Genomic DNA, 15524 nt, shown 5'->3' with positions numbered 1-15524 from the left:
CTGAACACAGGAGAGGTTTTTTGTCATCTTTACAGATTAGAAAATTCCTCTTTAGCTTTAGAGGTTCAAGATCAAGTGTGCAGGTCAGGGGTGTTGCCAGACCCCTTTTTTTTACATTGCAATAATTCAGATAATTATGGCATACTGATGGGAAAAGAATAGATGTATATTGACTAAGAGGTGTAGTGTTGACTCGGTAGAGCTCTATGTCTAGCAACGCCTCTGGTGCAGGTTATATAGAGGTGAGATTAACTTGATGTTATCTTGTAAACAAACAGAAGCTCTTCTGACTTGTGCTCTGGTGTGTGCAGGTAAAACTAGACTAAACTGGACTGAAACAGCTAAACCTACTAAGGAAAACAAAGGCTTTTTTTCTGTTTGGAAAACACATTGAAACTTGGGTAAACGTAATGTAGCCTTGCTCAGTGAGAAACAGCCAGTTGTGACAGGAGCAGGTGAAGGTTAGAATGTGTTTGCTTTTGGCCGGAGCCACAGGCAAACCTAGAAAAATCCACATTTTGTCCACTGTGACCATAGTCAGATCACAAACAAGAAAAACCTAAAACTTTGTACACCAGGTCACAAGTATGCTACAGCAACAACTCCAGACTTAATAAGAGTATCTGAAATCATAAAACAAATCTACTTGAGCCCTCCAAGTCTTCCACACCTTCAACAAACAGGACCGCTCAGCAAGTGTAAGCACTGACCACATAAAGCTTTAAAGTTTGATCAGTTCCATCTCAATATCTTTGAAAACAAGGAGGTGGACAGCAAATAAAAGCTGACAGGTCAGTGGGAGGAGGAAGAGGTCACAGAGATAAAATAGGGGAAAAAATGGATCAAACTCCAGTCATGAGCCCACTGGCAACAGTATACACTGTATTTGGTTCTTCTAAATAGCTAAAATGACTGCTATACTCTACAATATATAAAGTTACAGAGGTATCATTACCAAATACACATATAATCACATAGTGATTCTAAGTTGTCACTGTCAGTTTCCATTAATCACCTATTTCAATGACACCTCTCCTGTTTTATTATTTCCCATCTGAGGAGATGGAGCAGATGGCACGTCAGTGCAATGGCAAAAGCAAACACTGTTATAGTTTGTAGTAGCACTCCTGCTGAATCCAGCCAAAGCAAGATGCAGTAGGTCAACACAGCCACAGCTGTAGCACATTATCAATTATTAATCAAAGGCTCCAATAGAAACACTCACAGAAACAGAGACAGATAGAGGTTGGCTTTCCTGTCAGGAATTCTCATGTGTTTTCTGAGGATGCTTTGTTTAATGTAACCTGGGATCTCATCTATCTTTGGCTCATTTTAACTGAACACAATTTGTTATACTGTACATTTTAGCTGAAATTGTGTGGTGTTAAGGGTCAACTATCAATCATTTAACTGTCAAGAAGAAAGGACAAATATTTCATTACTACAGCCTCTGAAATGTGAGAAATTGCTGCTTCAGCTTGTCTTAATCTCTAGCAAGCAGAATATTTCTTTGGGTTTTAGGCTCTTGGGAATTGTGAAGGACATCAAATGAATAATCACATAATTAAGTAAATAGAGTGAAAATGTATTATTATTAGGAGTTTAATTACACACACAGTACTGATGAAAAGAATGGGAAATGCATACTGATATGAGGCACAAAGGTTACAATATTATTTGTATTCTTCAGGGTTCAGGTCTCTTAGTGTCAGAGTTTGACAGGTAAATATGTAAAAACTCTCCTTGAACAGGAAGCATATATATATCACTTCTTCCTCAGATTAATTGGTAATGAAAATAAACATTAGTTGCAGCCCTGGTTTAGGGTAAGTGAAAAGAAGAGAATGAGGAGATGGCATTAAGGATTTAGCATGTTGCTGGTTGAGAGACCAACCATGACCTTGTGTTGATTATGAACTCAGCAGCTCATTGCCACCGTGTTTGAGCCGTAAACGCCAGGCAGCTGCTTGTTGCACTTGCTTTTGTAAAGGTTGATCCTGACTGGGGTAACACCTCGGAGGAAACACAGTGTGGCTCCATGATGTCAGAGGTGTTATGCAAGGACAGTCTATTTACGAAAGCACAAACAGCCCTGCTTCCACACTGATCCTGTCAACATCACTTAGGCTGTGTCTGAGGCCTGAGAAAAAGCAATCAGGTATATTCAAAAGTGACTTTATGCTCAGTGTTTAATCACATCTACCTTGGCTTTCACTGAGGAACCACTTTACATGATTACTTCATGGTATGATAAAGATATAATGATTTAATCAATATAGTGATATAATCAAGGGCCCATTTATCAGGACTAGAAGGGTCAGTTACTGTCAGAGAACATTAAAGGAATCAATTAAGTCTATCTTGATAAAAGAGGCTATATAATACAAGAGAACTCATCAGGAAATAATAAAAATTACAGCAGCAAACACAACTGTTGTTTGCATTAATTATATTCTTAGCACTCTTTTTCCGTAACGTTCCAAAACATCACCGTCTCCAGTCATAGCGACTTGTTTTTTTCCCGCAGATAGAGCGGGCTATGTATGTGTGTGTGAGAGGGAGGGAGAGGGAGAGAGAGTGAGTGAGAGTTTGAGTGTGTGCGCCCCTCCTACCCCTCACTCAGCTCTGTGAAAGAACAGTTTTATTACTTGGTGCTGAAACACTCAGGATCCGCCGGCCACCGGGGAGAGAGACGCACAAAATCGCTGTCAGAAAACATGACCGTAGAGAGAATATTCGACGAGCTCGGGCATTTCAACAGGTAATCGAGAGTGTTTCTAGCCAGAGTTATTAAGTTGACACATTTCCTTTGTCGTGTGTGTGTGTGTGTGTGTGTGTGTGTGTGTGTGGTTTCACCAAACCAGTTGGTGTAGCTTTGGAATAGTAACCTCACGATCAGTATTTTTATTCCATGTTACAAATGTAATTTTGAAAACAAACACTGGCAAACAACAAGAGTTCTTGTCCCGTTTTCCGTTTATTTCATTAGTTGTGCACAATATGTTTTGCTACTTTAACATCTTTTCCCTATCATGTCAGTGCCTCACTGTGAGCACAGTCCGCACTCAGTGTGTCCTCTGTAAATTTTTTTTTTTTTTTTGAAAAATAATGGATTGCTATAGAATTTTCACATAGATGAGTCTACTGAAAAGTTGAAATTTTAAAGTTTTGAATTCTTTTCATTTCCTCTTAAATTAGGTTTTCTCACAGTGACTGTTGAAAGTCAAAAAATGTCAAATTAATTTGTTTTGTTGTTTGAGTTTGTGCTTGTTCTTTGGTTAAAGAAAATATCATTCTTCCCACCACCAGTTTCATTTCAATTTCATTTTTTATGTAGTTATTTAAAAGTTTTGTTTTACATATCTGTGCAAGTAAATGTATTTTTTCACACATTAATAGCACAGTCCAGCTTGAATTACATTAAATCCACTGGCATCTTTAATATGAACTTTTATATGAAGTACAATCCAAAGGCAGTATATGGTAATGGTATAATATGCTGTGTATAATATACAGGTTTTAAGAGTTATTAAAAGAGTTCTCCAGCTCGTGTGTCTGCATATTTTAAATGTCTCCTATTTCTCTCCAGATTTCAGGCATGTCTATATTTTGCAGCAGTCTTCCAGGCCATAGCCTGTGGGATCCACTACCTGGCTTCTGTTTTCCTGGTGGAGACTCCAAACTTCGTGTGCAGTGTGCCCGGCAACATCACTGATGTCCTGTACGGTAACCTGACAGGATCTAGTCTGGAAGACTTCATGCCAGTCTTCAAATCAAAGACTGGGCCCTTGGTGGTGAGGACGGCCGAAGGAGAACAGTGGGAGCTCAGCCGATGCCGCTGCGCCCTGCGCATCAACCCAAAAGAGTTTACATATGACTTTGATGGCAACAAAACGGTGAAAACCTGCGATGGAAACTTTGTTTACGACCACTCTGAAGTTTACCAAAGCATTGTGACCGACTGGGACTTGGTGTGTGAGAAGGAGTGGCTGGCCAAGCTGTGCCAGCCCACTTTCATGCTTGGGGTGCTGATCGGAGCGCTGGTGTTTGGGGACATAGCTGACAGGTAAGCAAGGGCAGAAGAGAATTCATGCAGAATATCATGTAAGACACATGGAGCAGAGTTCCATCATATAAGGACTTTCTTTTCATATGTGCATGGGAACAAGAGCACAGGTTCAATATAATTCTGTACACATGTAGTCATAACTTCAGGAGACATGTTTGCACCCTAACATTAAATATGATGCTGACACTTATGTGTCTTAAGTGTGGAGGTGTGGGAAAGGGATGGTGACAGGACAAGTGGCAGGGAAAGTGGATGTTTGGTGTGGATGATGAGATTGAGGGGTGATGGGTTTGAGAGTGATAGGGAGGAAGAAGAGATCAAAGTGGCAGGGGAACAATAGTTGTCATCAGGAGAAGAACTGGTCAGACCTGGCCAAACAACATTCAGCTGTTCAGCCAAGACTGAAGTGGTCAGCATTTAGCATTTAGAGGAAGGACTTTAGTCTGATAAAGCCGGAGTTGAGGGCACACTTGCTTTGATGTCTGCCCAACCATCTGTTATTATGTAGCCCACGTACAGTTCAGATAGAGGAGGTTAGGATTAAGTGCTGATGGCAGTGGTTATTTTGGATGGGTTAATCATTTTACGCTTTTAATCTATGCACTTATCCACAGTGGCCAATGGGTAAATGCTTCTACTGGCGTGGGCATTGTCAAAGTTGGTCACCATGGCTCACAGTGTGTTGTCAAGTTAAACTTGTCAGTGATCCAAGAAGGGTTGACTCAAGGGCAGCTGGACTTGGACCAAACACCCTTGATTCAAGCCTTCTTGGATAACCATGACCTGGATGACTGAGAATCCACGCTGTCAGTGAGTTACACTTAGCATCCTAAGGAGATGTGGAGCATCTCTCCCATGTTAAAAGTAAAGTGTAATCTCACACTTATGGTTTACACAGAATTGGTTACTATTAATATTAGACATTGTACAGGAAAAACTGATGCAGAGCTACAAGATATGAAGTCAAGTCAAGCCAAGTAACTGCAGCTTAATCCAAATATGTAATAGTCCTTACATTATAATACCAGACTGCTGCAGCTGACAGATTCCCTCTTTTGCAAATGGATTTCTTACCTGAATATGTAAACTCTGCAACTTTTTTCTCTGTTCCTCTATCTATTTGCCTCTCTGTCACCTTGTATGTACCTGTATGTGTCTCCTCCAGAGTTGGTCGTGTGAGGATTCTTATGTTCACCAGCCTCTGTCAGTTTGGGCTCGGAGTGACTGTAGCGTTCTCTGGAAACTACTATTTCTTCATGGTGGTCCGCTTTCTCCTTGCCATGGTGAGTTCAGTGTTTTTGTGTGTCTATTTTCCTGTATGCATTGATGGTGCTATTGAGGCAACAGCAAAACAGTTAAAGTGAGGTAGGGCAGCGCTCACTACAATATGAAAGCCGATGTGGTCGCAGTGACTTAAGCTGTAAAGGCAATCCAGTGTTAAAATGCATTTTGCATAGATTTTACATTATACACTAATATCAGTGTATAAATGTTAATGATTTGAAAGAAGTCTCTGTTATGAACACATGCATTCTGGGCTTTTGCATGGGAGAGGGGAGGTGCCTCATTTTCTACTCTCTGTTTGTAAACAAGCATGCTTCTTTAGGTTCACTGTGTGCCCTATTGCTGGATGTTTGTCTACAAAGCAATCTCTCAGCCAGTTGCTAATGTTCCCTTATGAGGAGCCACCTCCTGTTAGTCATATTGCAGTCAAGCCAACATGCAAACCAAAGCAAGATGTTTGGTCCAGCTGTGTATAATAAGAATATAACTCTAACTGTGTAACTCTAACTATACTGCACTTCTGCCCTCTTCTTTACTGGGCATAAGCTGTTATGTTTGGGTTGCAGCTTGAAAAAAAGAAAATAGCCTTATCATGTTGTAATGGGTCTGAGAAACCATTTGCATTGATATGTAATAACGGAGTGCAAGAAAGTAGCAGACATGAGACCATGATTACCTTTCATAGTCAAGGGAAAAAATGTAAAGAGATGTTAGGGGCTGGATCTATTTTTCTGCACACCAAGCAGATGTCTGTGTATATATAAATATGACATTTATGTTGATGGTGAGTTGATGTTTTCATTCAGACTTAGATTCAGACATCAGATTACTTTTTACACATTAAACCAGATCCCAAGTCATCCTGTGTAGAGGTCAGTTCGTGCTGCAATAAAAAAATACTTGATCACCAAATTAAAAGTAATGGGTCATAAGGAATTTGAGGATACACAGCAGTAGAGCAAGTAACAGAGACAAAAGTAGTGCTCTCAGTGTGTCTTTTATAAAGTTAAATGTGTGTTTGTTTATTTTATGTACAGGGTAATACATGATATGTGCATAAAAGAGCATGTTTACAAGGCGAAGGAAGGGAGTCATTATGGTAACAAGCCCTCATGGCAGTGAAGTTGTACTGAAAGAGCCCCTTACAGTCTGTCCACTGTTTCACTCCTCAATGTCTCCTACCATCCCCCTCTAGTCCTCCTCAGCTACAGCTGTTGTTTTTCACATAGACTCTCAGATGGTGAAGGTTTATACCGCGCAGCCACACTTAACACAGAGCATATTTGGACTTAGAAGCAGGGACTTAAAGCCTGATTACTGCCATATTTATTACAATGTGTTTTCTCTTTTAAAGGAGATCTGGCAAAATAAACAGGATTTAACATGTTTACCTTTAAGTTGAAGATGTATCAACATGTAATTGCTGTAACTGCCTGGTACTATATATACATACAGTTTAGTGAACAGCAAATGGAGAAAGCAATAACATCTGTTTTCAACTTAAAAGTGAAACTATGTTTAAAAAGACAAAAGACCACACTGTTTCTTTACTTGCTGGTAAGACCAGCAGCTTATGGCTAAAGTTAGCAATGTATATTTCTATAATTCTTTTCTACTTATGCTACTCTTACATTTTTGTGGCCATTGTGGCTGCCGTTCAGTAGAAGTTACAAGTGCTGAATATGTGGCTTAAAAGAACAACAAACTCCATTAAAATCCTTAAATATTTAACAACCAGACACTGTGCATTCTGTGGTAACAGTACTGACAGAAAGTGCCCATAAATGCAGTTCAGCATTTCATTGTGCTTATTGTTGCAAGCATGTATATTCAAAATGTTGTCCTTTCCTCCTTCCTATATTTGCTCTTGCCAGGTGTCCAGTGGCTACCTTGTTGTGGTGTTTGTCTACGTTACAGAATTCACTGGAATTAAGGTACGCACATGGACCTCTATGCACGTACATGCAGCCTTTGCAGTCGGCATCATGGTTGTGGCTCTGACCGGTTACCTGGTGAGGGTCTGGTGGATCTACCAGATCATCCTCTCCATATGCACCTCGCCCTTCCTGCTCTTCTGCTGGAAGTTCCCTGAGACGCCCTTTTACTTGATGGCCAAGGGCCATTACAAGGAAGCTCAGACCCTGCTGGACACAATAGCCCGCTTCAATGGCCTCGAATGCAGGCTGAAGGCAGAGGAGCTCCTAGAGCCGGAGGACAGAGAGAATGGCAGAGCTCTGCTGGAGCAGGAGGCGGAGGAGCAGCCATCACAGACTGAAAAGAAGTTGTCTATCGTGGATTTGTTTGGAAGCTGGAGGATGGCGGGCCGCACATGCACAGTGTGGGCCATCTGGTTCATCGGCAGCTTGGGCTACTATGTCTTCTCTTTAGGCTCAGTCAACCTAGGAGGAAACCAATACATTAACCTCTTCCTTGCAGGTAAGCGATATTACAAAAGTATCCTGTTTGGTCATCCAAATGTAGATAGAGTGCATTTGTGTTTGTAGATGTATTGGATAACTGTTTAAAACTGCTGTGCCCCTTTACAACAATTGGATTTCAAATGCAGAGCATGTAGTATGTGTTTGTGTGCTTCTTTATTTGTATTTGTTTCAGTTTGTGTGCAGCGAGGCTGGAGATCCTGTCAGGTAGCCTGTTTAATCTTACAGCACATTTGCCCTTTCCTATGTAAACAAACAGGACTATTAGATCTGAGGTTAACTCTATTGATCAAATTGGAAAGAAAACTATTCACAACTGTCTGGAGAATCTTAGCCATGACTCTACACTCTACTTACTATATTTGTGCTTTAAACTATCAAATGTCATGTTCATCTCAGGTCATATATTAATTAAAGGAATATTTTGTCATTGAGAAAGCAGTAAGATCTCCCTTGGCTTTGTTTACCACTCTGTTTTTGGAAACACAGAGAGTGAAAATACCCTGTAAGCAATAAACCACAACTACAGCTCTCTGTCTGCCAAGTTAACAGTCTTACTGTTGCTTTTTTATCTAATAAAGAAAATAAGATTTGTACTGTAATAAACTTTTTTTGTGTTTACTAATCAAAACTGATGTACTTTTTATGTTTCCCAAAATTTCACTATAAACTTTAAAGCCATTATTTTCACAAAAGAACATCATAAAGACTACATTTGGTACTATTAATGTCTGGGAATTACATTTTATCAGTTCAGCAGATAAAAGGCCCATTGCAGTATTTACATTAAGTTTACTTTATTTTCTTTTTTCTTTATACTTAACAGATTATATTGATTTAATGTGCTTGCTTTAACATCTAGTAGGAACATTTATAATCCCCCCTTACTTCCTTTGGAGAAACACAGTAGAACATTTAGAAAGCTGAGCTTAACCAACTGTCTTTTCAGATGCTGGTTATTTAAGTCCCTTAGATAGAATATCACCATGTCAGTGCCTCAGTGCCTAGATAACCTCTGACCTCTGCTGTGATTGGCTGTTTCCAGGTGCAGTGGAGCTCCCCTCTTATCTGGTTGGCTGTTTTGCAATGGACCGGATTGGAAGGAAGAAGACTTGTGCCCCAGCTCTGCTCCTGGCTGGGGTCGCCTGTATGCTCATCATTGTGGTGCCTGCTGTGCGTACAAGTATTGTAGTTCATGCTGTCCACCTTTGTCCACTGTCAACATTATAATATCTCTGGGTTTATAAAGCTGCTGGTTTCAACACAATTTTTAGTGGCTCCATAAAAATCGTAAATATGTGTAAGAAATTTCAGATTTGTAACAGAAATTCTGTCACAAACTTTTTGCTCTTATTTGACCCCAAATTTAGAGGAACTAGCCAGACACCATACAAATCATTGTGTCATAATGAAATCAAGCAATTGGTACTTCAAGGAATGCTTATTTTATCTTGTTCTCACAGTCATCATCACTTGTTATCACGCACATTTTTTGTCAAAACCTGATGTCTAACTGCATTTAGAGCATTACACATGTGACAGTGACTCTGCTGTCAGCAAGATCTATTAGTTGTGGAGAGTCATCTGTCAGCCAGACATAGAAATAGGATTACTTTAATGTTTTTAAAGTACTTTCTCCTCCGAAACAATCAGTCTGGACCGAAGGCTCTTGAGTTTACTGTTTTGACAAATCCCTGGGCTGCTCGACCACTTTTACTGTTGAGCTCTGATATATGACACATGCAGTTCGCTCTGTGTGTGTGTGTGTGTGTGTGTTTCGAGCTGTGACTCAAATTAGTACTGCTTCTGGTTGGGTTGGCTAACAGCTGACACTTAATGGCCAAGTAAATATGACCTTTGACCTTTGAACAGAGCGGTCAACAAATGTGACATGAAAACCAATGGCAGTGGAAACAATGACAGTCCATTTACTTATCCTTTCTTTGTTTGTGTCACTGTAGTAACTTCTGCAGGCCCCCACAGGAAGACACAATCTAATGAAATTGCCTCTCTGCAGACTTCACTCACTTCCTCATACCAGAGTATATGTAACTTTCTGTGGTAAACTATGTGGACAAATATACATCTTAGCATGATGAACGTGCCAAAGTCTCTAACGTGGGAGAGAAGTTTCACAGTGGATTGAAGTGTTCAGATTCACTTTAATAACTCAGTAGAATGCTGTACTTGAACTTGTTATTGCGACAGTGTCTTAGTGACAGGATTTACATAAATATGAAGTAAATATGAAGCCACAGCCAGCGACCGGTTAGCTTAACTTAGCATAAAGACTGGAAACACTGGGAAACAGCAAGCTTAGCTCGGCCCAAAGATAACAAAATCCACCCACCTTCACTTCTCACATTTCAAACCCTTGTGTCACCATTCCTACTTCTCAGTCCACTTCACGATTAAGTCAGTCCGCTCTGTTTATTTTCACCCATGTAAGTTCTTCTTGTCTGGCTTTGAATGTGCCTCTAGTTTACCCTCTAATTCATCACTGTTCCGGGGCGGTTCACTTTTCACAATGTGCTCTCCTGTTCAGGGCTTGGGTTTTCTTTCCATACTTGTAGGTTTTTAAGTAGGTTTCCCTATAATGTCTGAAGATTTAAATGCTGGGGTTTCTAACTCTAGCAGTCAAATCTTCACTCTGTCTCAGATGTCTGAGACAGTCTCCCTTTTTCTCTTGACTGCGCTGAGTGCTTTTGCTTTTAAATGCTCTGCTTGTCTATGTACACTGCACTGTATTAGTAAGGGAGTTACGGTAATAGCACTCTAAAGCCTAACATTTATACTTATTATAGTGGCTTTACTTATTCCCTATCTGTATTTTGTCCAAATATAACCACTGTAAGTTTGACGAAGCACTACACTCTGTTAACAAATGATGTACAGTAGCTTTCTGCCAAATCTGGCCTCTGGACAGGATGAGGAAAAAATCGCTCCTGCCACAAACAACCATTTGTAATAGCAATAAGATTACCAGTGTTCAGGTTCTGAGGGGACAGGAGAACATTTCTTTTCCCATGCAAACATGTAGAGTACTCATGTGTAAACACACCATAGCATAATTAACACCAGTTTGCTTAATACATAAATAAATAAATTACATGGCTAAATAACAAAGATCTTCACTCTCAGAACAGTGTTGAATAGAGTTTGTCAGAGTCAGGCCAGCAGTTTAAAAATAGCTTGTTCGGGTGGGATCACCTCACACAGGCTCACTCTTCTCCATGTGTATCTTTAGCATTGCCAGTCTCGGCCAGGTGTTGTTTTCTGTATCTATTACATCACAGTAACAGGCTGAGCTTAGCTCCAGGTGTTTGTAAGAGAAGCGCTTTTTAGATCACAGCTCACTTTCTAAGAACAGCTTTTTTTTCCCTTTACATGTAGTAATCTGGGTGGCACGGTGGTGCACTGATTAGCACTGTCGCCTCACAACAGGGTCCGGCTTCGCCTGGAGTTTGCATGTTCTCCCTGTGCCTGTGTGGGTTCTCTCTGGGTACTCAGGCTTCCTCCCACAGTCCAAAGACATGCTAGGTTAACTGATGACTCCAAATTGGCCATAGGTGTTTTTTTTAGGAAAGGGAGTGTGAATGGTTGTTTGTCTATATGTGTTGGCCCCGAAATGGAAAGGTGATCTGTACAGGGTGTACCCCACCTCTCGCCCATTGTCAGCTGGGATAGGCTCCAGCCCTCCCACCCTGTGACCCTTAACAGATAAGCAGTATAAATAATAAATGAATGTAGTAATCTATCATATAAATATTATGTATATAGATATATGTACAAATATAAAACATCCCAATCCATAAATCAAAATATTATCTGTACTTACAGTATCTATTAGAATAGTTGTTTTATTTTACACACACACACACTATAAACGCCTGCATAAATATGTGGAGAAAAAAAAGATTCAGTACAAGTGGTTCCCATGCCACAAAGTAAATTAAAAGTGAGTGACTGAGGGAACAATCATCCCTTCAGTTTATTAGATCAGTTTATTAGAAAATGTGATAGAATAGAATTGAGTCAGCATGAACTTCAGTTCACCCATCCATGGAGTGCTGTAAGAGTCTGCTCTCATTTAAAGCTTGACTATTAACAGAATCAGTGGTCTGATGAAAAGCCTGAGGGTGAAAAGGTCAGGTCTATGATTACATCAACACTAATATCAGATTTTTGCCCTTTATAACAAAATCATGTCCAGGATTGTCACGCTCACTTCTTCCTCTTCCCCCTACCTCCCCTCCTCTGCAGGACATCGAGGCGCTGGCCATCGCTCTTTGCATGACAGGGAAGTTTGCAATCGCCATTGCCTTTGGTCTCATCTACCTGTACACCTGTGAGCTTTACCCGACCATCATCAGGTAAGAACAAACAGAATCCAAACCACATACACCTCCCCAGAACATACAATATCTGCACTCAGTTTGCAATTTGTCTTTTTATTTACATTCTTCTCAGCCCTTTTGCAGTTTCTAAGCATTATTTGAATGGCAGAGTACTAACAGTGTTTTACAATCTAGGGAAAGATATATGATCCAGTCATGATATTATTATGGGCACAATAAAGTTGTCTCCCTCTAGGTCTCTGGCAGTAGGTAGTGGCAGTATGATGTGCCGTGTTGGCAGTGTGGTAGCCCCCTTCTGTGTGTACCTGGCTGATGTCTGGATCTACCTACCTCAGGTACATGTTCTCCTTTGGCTGGTTCCCTAAGAGCAACATATATTATTTAATGTTTAATTACCTGTTATCACCTTTTCCATTTTGCCACCTTAGCACCTTATTCCTATTTGTCATCATTTATGTGAAAGGGTATCCTGGCAAGAAAACAAATTTTATCTGATTAATTTTTTCCTCTCACCGTGACCTTTGTGCAGCTCATTGTGGGAATCCTGGCATTCGTAATTGGAGTGCTGACAATGTTGTTGCCTGAGACCCTGGGCAAACCTTTAACAACCACCTTGGAAGAGGCAGAAGCTCTGGGACGGAAAAAAAAGGATGGAATGGAGATGAACCTACATGGAGCCAAGGCATGAGCTTTACATGCTGGTAAATAGGAGAGACAGAAACACACGGAGAAAAGCATTGGAACAGAATGGAGGTGATGGCTGCAACAACTGTAACATCATTGATTTGGAAAAAAAGAAAAAAAACAAGCTTTTATCAGAACTCTTCAAGTGACGCTTTTGTTGACGTTTTGTTCTGTAAAGTGACCAGTTTAAACACTATAGAAAATCTTCTGCCTGCATACAAATATCAGTAATGAAGTGATCAGTCACAGATACAGTGCAGTCAGAACAGAACAGTCCATGAATTCAGTGTTCAAGAAAATCATGTGCTCTGTGTGTGTGTGTGTGTGTGTGTGTGTGTGTGTGTGTGTGTATGTGTGTATGTGAGTGTGTGAGTGAATGTGTGTGCATATGCCTGTGTGCATGTAAGTTCTGTGTCTATGGAAGCATGAAGGATATTAAAGGATCATTTCAGTTTATGATAATTTCAGTCTTATTTTTGTAGTTTTGCCCATTATGTCTGTTAGTTATAATAATTCTGTATTCACCAAAGTAATTACAGAGGTCTTGGAACACAGTACCACTACCACAGCAACAGTCAGACAGGCCAGACAAAATGAGCAGTCAGATGATTGGAGAGGTTGTAAACAAGCCAATAGTTTAGCCAGTATGATAGGTCAAAGTTGGAATTTGGCTTCAAAGTAGGGCTAAATTGAGGGTTTGTTTAAAACCTGCCTGATCATCTGGCTGCTCATGTTTATTTCCGCATTGAACTTCTTTTTAGTGATGTTGCAGTGATCCCAGATTTCAGCCTACTGTAGTGAGAACATTGTTAATATGACTAATGGGACTGATGACCAAAACAACAACAATAAGACTTCTTGTAAAGTAAAGATGTCATGCATCATGCATCAAAGAAGTGCCTTATTTTTTATTTTAAAGTCGCCTTTTTTTTTTTTTTAAATCTCAGGGCATCCACTTTTGGATATCACTGTGAAGCTAACATATTGAAGGTCACTCTGTTCGATATTATCCTCAGTTCCATCTTGTTTAAGATGACATTGCTGAATTTTAACTATCTAATGTGTGTGTGTGTGTGTGTTAGTGAGTACAGTAGTGAAGTAAGTTGGTACCCTAGCTCTCTACATACTTATACTGGGTATGAAATCTTGGTGCTCAGCATTTGGAAGGAATTTAGGAAAAGAAAGTATTTAAAGTGATACTGCATTACTCTATGCTCAAGAATCAAGGTGTGATTGCCACATGTTTGGACCAAAGACAGAAATGAACCATAACATTATGGCATTGTATTCACTTGCTTTGCAATATTGTGCTTCACTACTAGCATGTTTTTGTTTCATATCAAACTTCTGTTGTGTATTAAAATGAGAACAAAAAAATCATGACAATCAACTTATATCCAAACAGTGATGACATCTAATCACCAGGTGATGAAAGTACTGTGTTCTAGTGTGTACTAGTGTTCAGTTCTGAACAGTTTTACAATCATGGAATTTTTGTATGAATAGTTTATTTGTTAGTATTATTTTTATTTCATTATGTAAAAATAAATAAGGTGGCTAACCCCAAGGTTGCTGGCCTCTTCAAAACTACTCTCTCTTTCTTTTTCTTGCACTCTCTGTCAAAATGGGGAATTGGAGGGTTCAACCTGGTGCTGGGAAAGTAGAAAGTCTATTTTTGTCATACTGGGAATACAGAGCAGGTCTGGGAACAACCCACCAACTCTAACAGCTTCCTATTCGCTGGTGGAGAGGAGGTCCTGCTGCTATGGCACAAGCTCCTACCGCACCACCCAGCACGTTAACAAATCCACTGTGTTCAACTATGGAGAAGAAAACGCTGCAGATGCATTACCAGTGAGAGAGAGAGAGAGTGTGTGTGTGTGTGTTTGTGCTTGTGCAGATAGAAAGGATAAAGTAATGCACTCCACTTGAACCTTAACAGCCAGCCTGCTAATGTTAACTTCCAGTTTTGTCATGATGCTGATGCCCTGAATAGCGTGTGGTTGTTATTGGACACTATAGACTGAATATTGTGTTGGAAATCCCCCTTCAGTGTGTGTGCTCTAGCTCGTAGTATTGGTAGTAGTTTGGTATTTATTTATATATATTATCTTCTACAGAAGAGAGGACATTAAGCCAGTGCCTAGTGAGTGCCTAGCCCTAATAACCCTAAAACCAAGTCTAATGCTCCTGGCCTTCAGACCCCATGAATATAGTAAAACAAGCCCCCCCCACACACACATGCAATCTGCAACTCCTGCTCAGATATTTTTCAGTTGCCCTTAACTGAGCCAATTTTCCTCTCCAACTTGTATCCCAAATATTTGACAATTACTAAGGGTTGTTTTATACCTACAGAAACAGTATGTACTGGGTTACAATATCAACAGAATACATATATCAATGATATTGACAGCAGACAATGTATACTGATCATCCATAACATAATGACCACTGGTGGATGAAATGAATTAAAAATACATCATCTTGTTATAACACAATGTTCTTCTGAGGAACCTTTGGTCCTGACATTCATTTGGACGTTATTTTGTCACATACCACCCACCTAAATATTGTCATAAATCAAGCACACACCCCTCCAATGGCAACAACACTCTCCGATGTTAGGGGCCTCCCCCAGCAGGATAATATTCCCACCACACCACAAAAACTGCTCAGAAATCTCTTGTG

The 15524-nt window shown here is 40.1% G+C and overlaps 1 protein-coding gene across 1 annotated transcript; it reads left to right on the top strand.

Annotated features, from left to right (window-relative positions):
* Positions 1-208: 208 nt before the first annotated feature.
* On the top strand, positions 209-14423 carry slc22a16 (solute carrier family 22 member 16). Its single transcript, XM_018694529.2, has 8 exons — positions 209-2761; positions 3590-4066; positions 5235-5352; positions 7228-7789; positions 8837-8964; positions 12055-12164; positions 12385-12484; positions 12679-14423. Exons 1-8 carry the CDS (start codon positions 2718-2720, stop codon positions 12835-12837), a joined length of 1698 nt encoding a protein of 565 aa, XP_018550045.1. The 5' UTR covers positions 209-2717; the 3' UTR covers positions 12838-14423.
* The last annotated feature ends 1101 nt before the right edge of the window (positions 14424-15524 follow it).

This window comes from Lates calcarifer, linkage group LG7_1 (assembly GCF_001640805.2).
Source record: "Lates calcarifer isolate ASB-BC8 linkage group LG7_1, TLL_Latcal_v3, whole genome shotgun sequence".
Classification (NCBI taxonomy): Eukaryota; Metazoa; Chordata; class Actinopteri; family Centropomidae; genus Lates; species Lates calcarifer.
The sequence above is the reverse complement of the archived record's forward strand: the minus strand, read 5'-3'. Positions and strand labels throughout refer to the sequence as shown.

Excerpts from the sequence above, each read along its gene's own strand:
- slc22a16 (XM_018694529.2), top strand. The coding sequence starts at position 2,718 with ATGACCGTAGAGAGAATATTCGACGAGCTCGGGCATTTCAACAG. Across the intron at positions 2,762-3,589 it reads GAGCTCGGGCATTTCAACAG|ATTTCAGGCATGTCTATATT; the intron begins GTAATCGAGAGT and ends ATTTCTCTCCAG. Across the intron at positions 12,165-12,384 it reads CTTTACCCGACCATCATCAG|GTCTCTGGCAGTAGGTAGTG; the intron begins GTAAGAACAAAC and ends GTCTCCCTCTAG.